Source organism: Schistosoma mansoni (assembly GCF_000237925.1).
Source record: "Schistosoma mansoni, WGS project CABG00000000 data, supercontig 0151, strain Puerto Rico, whole genome shotgun sequence".
NCBI classification, from domain to species: Eukaryota; Metazoa; Platyhelminthes; class Trematoda; order Strigeidida; family Schistosomatidae; genus Schistosoma; species Schistosoma mansoni.
Genome location: NW_017386048.1, coordinates 504052 through 514675, shown reverse-complemented (window position 1 = coordinate 514675; position 10624 = coordinate 504052). Strand labels below are relative to the sequence as shown.

Sequence of the window (10624 nt, the reverse complement as noted above, 5' to 3'; positions counted from 1 at the left end):
TCCAATATCCTGAGGGGACAAATGGCGTATAAACCATTCGTTGGTGACCGGCTATCATGGAACTGCATCTCCTCACGATGCTCCACTGTCTTGTGGATCAGACCTTCAGGTGAAAGGCTCCAGGTGTGGCCTCCTAAGAAAACCACCTGCTTCAGTCTGGACACCTGGAAAGTATCATAGACCTCACACAATTGTGTGGTGCATATATATCTGGTGCTGCCTAGTACCAATATTTGTGTTCAAGTAAAATAACAATCGTAGTATTTCTCGATCTTAAGACGGCATTTGACTCAGTTCATTGTGAGGTTCTATGGCAGTGTTTGTCACTGAAAGGAGTACCAAAGAAGTACATTAACCTTATAAAGGCTCCCTACTCCAACACAACTGATCGAGTTAGAGCTTACGGCAAATTGTCATCAGAATTGATTACCTCAAGTGATGTTCGTCAGGACTGTCCGCTTTCCCCATCCTTGTTTAACTTTGTCGTTGACGTGCTTTTAGAAATAACACTTTCCTCCTCATTCTGTCAGTTTTTTAAGAAACTTTGTACTACGGTAGTTATGTCTGTGTAAAGTAAAACTTTATTCGCACCTAAATCTATAGGGAAAGCGAGATGTTTTTTTATTTAAGAGCGGAAGCAACAAAGAATCCATTAAGTCACTGACAAGTGGACTGAGCCATGTTGGTAGGTGTAGACTACCTGGTTGGGATCCGCGAGATGATAGCATCCGATGGTTAGAGACCTTGAATGACATGGCTCAAAATCGTTTGCAATCGCGAAGGTGCATCCGCTCTCTGTGTTCTACCAAATTCTAATCTTCTGTATTCTCCATGTCTCTATCTTTTTTTCTCTCCAAATTTATTTCGCTGGATTATACCCATTAATTAACATCTTCAAACCCTAATCTTTCCGATTACTGTTTATACTCTTACTATCTCTACCACTATGGGATTTGAATCGACAGCTGCATCTCTGTGCTAATGTGGTATGGCAACTCGAACTGATCTACGTACTTACGAAGTTCTGCGTTGTGACTGACTAACTGACTCATCCATTTATTTTTATTTATCTGTGTTTTTGAATGTAATGGTCTTCCGCCCTCCACCTCTTGATAATGTCACGTTGTATGGTGCATATTTATTTTGGTGCTCATTTGTATCAATGCCTTTTTCAGTAAGTACATAAATAGCAGGATTGTCGTCGGCTTTTATTTTGAGTCATATCTGATGTCTTAGGCCATCGAATTACATCATCTCTCGGACGACAACCAGAGAGTCGTATTCGGTCGAGAGATACCAGTCCTATGCATGCTCTTTTTGTATTACGGTGGCATGTCACAAACTATCTCCAATTTTCCCATTCCACCCCCGCGCCAGCAAATAATCCATGGTGGGGAAGTTTTTGGATTGACATTCGTAACACATGTTCAAGTCACCGACGCCGGTGTATTAAAATGGTGGAATCACCCAAACACTCGTTCTCGAACACCAGTATTACTAACATGGTATTGCTACTGGATTCCAACAACCCTCTGGAGACAACGACGATGGGACACCAAGTCATCAAACACTCTGAATTTTGAGACCACGTTTTACGATCATAGAGCAAAACAGCTCTCGCCAACGCATTGTAAACTCAACCTTTTACAAACAGACTAACACCATGGTATCGCCCAATATAGCTCAGACTAACGTAAGTCACTGGTTCTCACTGTATTCCAATTAATCTTATCAGTCATGCCACCACTAGCACGCACAGCTACTCGAATAAACACTTTTTTGGCTAATTCTAGCAAATCACTGCAAACAGTAAGTTTGACTCAGGCTTCTACCAGTCTTAACCTCGTTCGGTATATATATATATATATATATATCATTTCCTTTATTGGTGTATAAATGTACATTTAACTGTTGTGTAGTTCCGGTTTTCTTTGCAGATGAATGTTGGTGAGGAAATACCGGCTAGGTGTCTTGGTGAAACAGGAGCTCTCAGCTTCAAGAAACCTACAGAACAAGATTTCAGAGATACACAAGAACTAGAGGCTAGCCTTGCTCAACTTAATATTTTTGAAACTCAAGAGGAGATATCACAGAGACGTGAAGCCCTTGTTAGGTTGCAGGAGATTTCAAATGCATGGATTCGTCAAAAAGCATTGGAGCAAAATCTCCCCGCACATGTTGCTAATTCTACAACCGGGAAAATTTTCACTTTCGGTTCATATCGTTTAGGTGTCAATTTCAGGGGTGCTGATATTGATTCTTTACTGGTTGTCCCACGGTTTATAACACGCGAGGAGTTTTTCAGTGATTTTCAGACTGTATTAGCAGAAAATTCTAATGTGGAAGACTTGCACGCTGTTGTGGATGCTTTTGTTCCCGTCCTTAAAATGAAATTTATGGGAGTTGAAGTATGCAATACCTTTGCGTCACATAATACGCAATAAATTTCTTTCCATAGATCGACCTTTTATTTGCTCAAATCGATCAAATGTCTATACCGGAAAACTTCAGTCTTTGTGAAAACACAGAGGTGCTCATGCGAAATATGGATGAACGAGACGTGCGCAGTATTAATGGTGTTCGTGTTACAGAAGATATTCTCAATCTTGTGTACAATAAAAATTCTTTTAAAGTAGCCCTAAAGGTAACTCATGATCATGTCACATAGCTCATCCCTTTGTACCATTATTTAAGGTTATACGAATCTGGGCTAAGCGTCGGAATGTCTATTCAAATGCATTGGGGTTCCTCGGTGGCGTGTCTTGGGCAATTTTAGTTTCTCGAATTTGCCAACTTTATCCGTACGCTACGCCATCTATGATCGTCTATCTATTTTTTACCATATTCAGTCAATGGCCTTGGCCGAAACCTGTTAGGTTGCGAGAGTGTGAGTATATTGCAAGTTTGTGCTTACCTGTCTGGGATCCGAGAGTAAGTCAGAGTCGTTTCTGTATTTTTTTACTGCTTCTGCTTTTTGCTTAGTGTTTCTGGTATTTCACCTGGTTCAGTAATTTCTGATAAATAGCTCGGTCAGTCACTCATGTACTAGACAACTCAAATTACTTTGATCTTTCTATAACAAACATCTAAATAAATTCCTAATATATATTATGAAAAGAGGAATTCGTGGATAAAACACTAAGCTTCTAACCATTAGATCATGAATTCAAACCTTGCCCTACCTATTTTGGTGTTGCTACTTCCATCCTAGGAATGGTTATAAGTTTCAGTGGGGCAACCCTGAACTTAGCTAATAAAAGGGGACAGTGAACTTAGCGGCAGGCATCTTCAAAACGAGCATACACCACAACATCACATTCAAATTCTGAGGCATCGGCAAAACAATGAATCTGAGTAGCCAGTGGTTTGCACGATTCTGGTACGAGACATCTGGGAAGTAACAGTTCACTTAAGTTCTTTATACCTTTGAGCCAACAGTCACACCTCGTAATGCACTCCCCGAGATGCTCTGCGTCACATGCCAAATTTCGCCGACAAGTGTCTTGCAAAATTAATTTAGCTGGTAAAACAACTGGAGCTATAACCCAAACTGGGTAGAACATAGAAGCTACGTATGACAAATGGTTCTCCCCGGTTAAACTCTACTTTGGAAGTTTATGAGAGTTATGACGCCTCGTAGTGAAAGCCGAGGCTTTGGAAGCCACAAGATAAATGTCTCTTCTGACAACCAGGTGAACAATATACATAGGAGCATAGAATGTCCAGACGATGTAGATTGGGAGCTCATATCGCTTCAGATCAGCGCTTGGTGGCGATCAAGCTAAAGAGACATTGGATTGTTAGACAAACAGGAGTACGATGTTCAGTACAATATTTGTTCGGCGTGCCAACAAGCCCAGCGAGTTCAAGGTAGATCTTGGAAACAAGTCCTAAGTCTTACGAGGTCTACTCAGAGAGGAGGAAGTCACTATATTGACCAACTGGAAAGGCATTGAATAAGCAATAACTTAAACATCGCAAGAGATGTTTGACCCCAGCAATCATTAAATAAACAATATACCTCTGGAGGTTTCCTCTGCAAGATGCAAGAAGGGGAAAACACAAAGGTAGAAGTCAACAATAGCGGAACAGGAGCAATGATTTGAGTTGTAACCATATATCTAATTTCTCACTTTTCGATAAATCGTAATTTCTGGAGCACCCCATACCATACTTTTGTTTATATATCTTTGCATATCACTGAATTAACGAGTTTAAATTTTGTTGTATTAATATGGCCGCAATCGCTATTCATTGTGTTTGGCAAACAATTTAATTTTAAACACTAGCTTAATCCTTCTGATCAATATCACTTGATGCCTATATTGACTCCAAGTTACCCATCTCAAAATTCAACGTACAATGTACAGCGAAGTAATCGTATTATTATTGAAAGGGAATTAAAACAAGGTAAGTTTCACTGCATTTTGCTTTTTTGTATCTTAATTAATAGAAGCCAAATGTTTGGTTATGTTTTATGATAGGTTAGATTTCATAACAAACCTTACAATAACCTACATGATTAAATGCAATATCTGTTACCTCATCCTCTTTCTTGTGTGAAGAGGGTATGCTTAGTTTGTCAGTGAATATTAGTAAAAGTTACCAAAAGCACTATTCTTGTCAACAGTCTTTAAAAATAATTCGGTTCATTCAATTTCTGGTGGTATCTATTTGAGGTATCATCTTAAATATGCGAGTTATTTTATCAAATGGCCTACTTCGTAAACATCTAATGGTAATAGTCGTTTTATTGATTCGTTGTAGTTCACAACCAGGGCTAATCACATTTATCCTGGTAAGGGCATTGATATATCACAACCAACCCTTCACTTCATGTGCTGTTACTGTTATAATTGCCTACAGTTTGCAGTAATTGTAGTAGATTTTAGTAAATGTGAAAGCTTATCAGACGCCTGTAATTTCTTCACGTTTTATGGTTTTTGTATTTAAACCGAAAAGAGTGAAGTAGAAACCACTAAATGTGCACTTTTGTTACTTCTTTCATTAAAAAAAACCCATTGGCATTTTCCAACCTCATCGAAGGAAAATTCCAACATGTAACTTCACAGATTTTGAAGAATATGTTCTCTTGAATTATCATTTTCGCGCCTACATCTAAATGATGTTAGAATTCTTTGGTTTCACAAGTGCTAATTATAACATATCTGGGAAGTTATAGATACGTCCAGTAGTGAACATATTTGATTTTAATGAAGCTAATTATTTCTCGGAAGGGGTCATAAGAATTAGTTGTTACATTATCAAATCGTGATACAGAAACCCATGCAGAATATGTAAATCCACATGATGGAGGGAAAACCTGAAAGCACTGGACGGCCGTTTCATCCTACTGTGGGACTCCTCAGTAGTGCGCATCCACGACCTCGTCTCGTGAGATTCGAACCCAGGAGCTACCAGTCTCACGCCAGAGCCCTTAACCGATAGACCACTGAGCCGGCATCCATGGTGTTAATGTCTAACTTCAACCAATCCACGAAGTTGAGCAACCGTTCACTAATTATCTTCAGTGAGTTTATATCTCACAACAGACGTGGTATGAAATCCACTGGTCACTACTTCTCACGTGGATGCGCACTGCTGAGGAGTCCCACAATAGGACGAAACGGCCGTCCAGTGCTTCCAAATTTTCCCTGGTGATAAAGCTTCAATTGACTCACGCTTTCAACTAATTATTTCTATTGTACCTGGGCTGTTGGTCGATAAAAATGTTCACAAAAGATTCCATAAATCAATGCTTGAAGATTTATTCTCCGAGTAAAAAGATTAGATGTGTACGATTTTTATTAAAAAAATATAACTAATTTGAGGATAAAATGTTTTAGTGAGAGCAAGCAAAGGTCACTTGACTAGTGTTAAACTTAAGTTCCTATTTGTAGAGTCAGTTTCACTGTGAATTACTGTTTCTTCCATATATTACTGTTTTAATTTATACTGTATTCTACTTTCCAAAGGTTTGAATGTTGTCAGGGCTTCAATGATGCATAAGGGTTCCTGGTCAAACCTATTTGAAGCAGCCTTTTTCTTTCAATATCGACATTATGTTGTCGTCATCGTCGTTGGGAATACTAAACATACCTTCATCGAATTATGTGGTTTGGTAGAATCCAGATTGCGTGTTCTTGTAAGCAATTTCGAGGTAAACCGTTATGTCAAAATGGCACACGTAAACTGTCATGCCTACGGAAAAGGTCCTAGTGATGATGATGCTAATTTTGTTCGTAAATGGTTTATTGGAATGGAATTCGATCGCAATACTAATTCCTTGACCAGTACTGTTCATAATTCAAATACTTCTAATGAGAAACCTACCCTGAACGTAGACCTGAGTGAGAATATCAGCTCTTTTGAAAAATCAATTGAACGTGGTCTTTCAAGTGAAGACTTATCAGTAACCGTTAAATATGTCAAAAAGTAAGTCCTTTGATTAGTCGAACAGCAAGAAAATATTCAGTATATTCATTCAAATTTGTTCAGGTCATTAAATATTTGCTCTAGATCTAATTATCATCATAATTCTATTGTGTAACAACCGACTAAGTATTTGGTCATATATTAATTTAGACATTAAAATATAGTTTTGATGGATCGAATATTCTGCGTCATATACTAGGTATGCACACAATCATTCTAGTCCATCAATAAATCCTACGATAGTTATCGTTGAACATTAGTTTACTGAATCCACTCAAAATGATTACATAAAGGAAGTACCTATAAACTACTTAGTGTTCACAAAAACAGTTTTAGTTATTTTGAATAGCCTACTTTTTGTATCAAGACAAGTTGAATATCGTACATGGCCTACACCTAATATTCAATATTTCTGCTGAAGTGGAAGAGAACTCAGGTGGGGGAGACCGATTTATTGCTTACTGCACAATCACATGATGGTTTAGTAAAACAGGAAAATCATACATCAAGTACATACATCGAGCACATTTTCGAGTTGTTTCTTACAGACTTCACTGTTCCTTCATTTCTGTTGTTATCTTGGTTGCTTTCAGTCTCCTTCTCTCTTTTCATTTCAATCTTCTCAAACTTCTGCTCGGAGACATCCCACTTCCGACGCGTGTTACATACTACTTATATCTGCAAACATGATTAGCGTGCGTCACTGCTACCGAACTGCCAAAAAACTACCTTCATTATCATTAAAAACAGGTACTAGTATAGCTTCTAGACCGTATACACAGTCAGCAAAGTGTACCTGTAATCTCTGACCGTGAAGCTGAGTGTTGCAGGGTCGAATCCGTCACGGAGTATCAGTCCCTTTACGATTACACCTTGCTGACGAGTGCTAAATAGCATGAAACCTTGGTTGGTCCAGGGTGTTCTGTCTACTACCTCTAACCACCATCTCAAAGTCAGTCTTACAAGTTTTTATAGGGGGTTTGAATGTAGTTACAAGTATTGTAGGATAGATTTATTCAAAAAATTCTCAATGCCTGGTGGATTTAATCTTGAGTGTTGGGTTTGAGCTAGATTACTTTTAACTCTTTACTTCGATTTAGTATTTAACTGACCCATTAAACCACTGAAATATTGTCATATAATTTTTGTCTATAATATTCCACAATATCTTTTATTCTTAGGTCACAGTTAGCTCAGTTCATTTCTTCAGAAGATATGGACGAAATTAAACGTCAAGCTGCAGCTGCCGCTTTATCAAATGTAAATAATTCTACTGAAAATGTAAAAAGTGGCCGTTCACTTTCTAATAGTAACACACTGAACTCAATTTCCAGTCCGGCCAGCAGTGTTGAACTCTCTGGATCTGAGGAAGTTTCATCCCCTGCAAATAATCTTCATAATTCCATGTCTACAAGTTCTTTGACCAACATAGCTACCATAAACTCATCAACAGATATAAAATGTCCTCCTCCATCTCCAAAATCAATATCCTCTGGGGTATGTGATGCTGTAGCATCTGACAGTCAACTAAATGATTCATCACTTACTCTAGATAATCACAAACACGTAGGTTGTTTATTATGATCACTTCAAAAATTGTATATATGCTTGTAAACCATTTGATTTTTTTTCTATAATCCCCAGAACTTCAGCTTAATGGGCTTGTTATCACGAAATTAGTATTCTTTGATCTGTAAAATTTAAATGGGGGGTTAAAAATTATAGAGGTATATTGTCGTATCATTTGTAATTCCAATAGGTTATTGAAAATCCTTCTGATCCCAGCGATTGATGCTGATAATCTAAGAGTTACGACCTTATAGAATACCATCTTAAAGTCTAGATAATAAGTACATGTTATATGTGAGGTTTTTTTATGTATAAAATTTAAGTTCAATGCAAAATTTTCCTTGTTTAATACTTTTATCACAGGATTCCATGAAGGATACATCTTTATTATCTTCAGATCATTCCTTGTGCAATAATACATCCAATACAATCGATTCTACTGGTAGGCTTACATCAAAACGTGTTGGATTGATTGATTCCAGTCTTGAATTATCCTCCGATAGTCATTCAAATTCTAGAAGTAATGCTGATTCACAATTACATGGTTCAGAAGATTTTAGGAAACGTGCTCGTATGTCATCGGAAAATTCACGACCTATTGTATTTACTTCATCTGCCCAGTAATCATCATTACGACCACAAAAAAAACAACTACTGCTTCTTATTCTCGAAAAGCAAACTATCACTAGTCCCTTGTAATTACTTATTTCCATTTTCCAGTGTCGATGGTCTCTCTCTCTCTATATATATATCTATACAGACATAATTTGTGTATTAATTTCAGTTGTTTTATATTCAAATCTATTGGATTGCCTTAGTTTACTGTTTGGTTGATAAATAATGCCTACCATAAATTGCTATTCTCGCATTTATGTGCATTTAAACTGACACATTTGTTTCATCCTTACAAGTTTGTATTGACTCGATGGTCTATCTTGTTATTTTCGGTAAGTTTAAACAACCTTTTTTTGACGTCTATTAATGTTAATCGCAATGTTTGTTACTATTTATTCAATGGCTTAAGTAGTCGAACTTTTAGGAGTAATGATCTATGTAATCAGTATAGTTTAATTAGTTGATTAACGGTCTTATCGTTTCATCTATATTGACAGTTAACGTAATTGTCTTACTTTCATTACGCCACTACGTAGTTTTGTAGCTGACTGACTGACTGATGAAGTATTGTGTGTCGCGCTGCTGAAGTTTACAAACATCCAGTCTGTTAGTCTTGTCGAGTATAGTTTTTTTAATATTTGGCTACTGATTTTTGCTTAGTAGCTTACTGAATATCCATTAAGTAACCACCTCCCTTATACAAAGAATTCTTGTCTTGTGAATCCACATTGTATATTGTGTTTAATTTGTTCCTTTGTGTTTGGATTTTGGTGTATATTACTTACAATGATTTCAGATTTAACAGTTTTTACCTGTTTTTGCGTGGGAGGGGAGAAAACCTGAAGTGTCAGTCACCACCACAACCGTTTTCATCATTTTCCCTTGAATTGAAAATTCTTCACAAATGTGCACATGTTTCCTTTTAACAAGTATAGGCAAGTTTTGTCGTTTTTAATCATGTACTTATTTGTTAAAATATGCATAAATGATGACAAAATATACAGTAGTTTTTGATGGGTTTTGTTTTTGTACCATTACATGTATTGCAAATGTAAACTTGTGATATTTCAAGTTCACTAGCTTTACCTATGGCCTTGTGAAATTGAATGTATGGTTTTAAACATTACTCAGTAAGCGTGTAAAGATTTATCTTTGTTCACGCCTTGGTCTGTAGGTTATGGTGTGTTTTCTGGTTATCTATACAAAATACATATTGAAGTCAACCTAGTTGGAAGGACTACTTACCAATGACGTCCATCAATGACCACAATTTGTCCCAAACTGGTCTGGGTTAGAAATGTAAATTATTGGTCTCCCATTTTGTATTTTGAAGGTATCTTGGTTGCTTCGAAACCTAAATGTCCTTCGTAGGGAGTTGTGAGTGCTCACCAGTAACGCATTTCAGAATAAGACCACTGTCTATGCTCCATAGTCTTTACTGGTTCTCCAACTAATATCCGGTTATAATGGAAATGGTTTTCATAAAAATAATTTGTGTTTGTAACTCCATTGAGTTTGCATTAATTAAAATAGTTCTCCGTTGATCGAGTCAGTTTGGGGATCTGTCGTAATGAGGTTTTCCAAGTGATGCTAACCAACAATTTTCATTTTATCAAGAGAATTAACCTGTTTTGGGGAATGAGGATTCTCTTAATTCAGCACGTCAAGTAATTAAATATTTTTAAATCTTAAAAGTTGTTAATGAAATCCTCTAAACAATTCAAACACTTAAGTTTGACGAGGTTTATCACATATCACATGAACTCAGAAGCATCAAATGATAATTTTATATTCGAGTAGAAACACAAGAAACAAATCCTTTGAATTTACGCCTAATTATGTACATGGAACGAGTTATGTAGCTCCGTGATCTACAGAACTCCATTAAAGTAGCTTAGTAAATCGGACGAGAAATATGAAAGTGCAAAGTTTGGTAAAGAAAAGAATGGCTTGTTTAAATCTAGACATCTTTTAGTTGAGAGATTGTTTTGTAAAATATCGTATT

General features: G+C 36.9%; 1 protein-coding gene across 1 annotated transcript; it reads left to right on the top strand.

Annotated features, from left to right (window-relative positions):
• Positions 1 to 1162: 1162 nt before the first annotated feature.
• Smp_178850 (poly(A) polymerase, putative) lies at positions 1163 to 6439 on the top strand (the record flags this gene model as incomplete). Its single annotated transcript, XM_018798664.1, has 6 exons — positions 1163 to 1174; positions 1938 to 2408; positions 2459 to 2644; positions 2695 to 2931; positions 4290 to 4410; positions 5976 to 6439. The coding sequence occupies 6 exons, from the start codon at positions 1163 to 1165 to the stop codon at positions 6437 to 6439; spliced, it is 1491 nt and encodes a 496-aa protein (XP_018646683.1).
• Positions 6440 to 10624: the final 4185 nt, after the last annotated feature.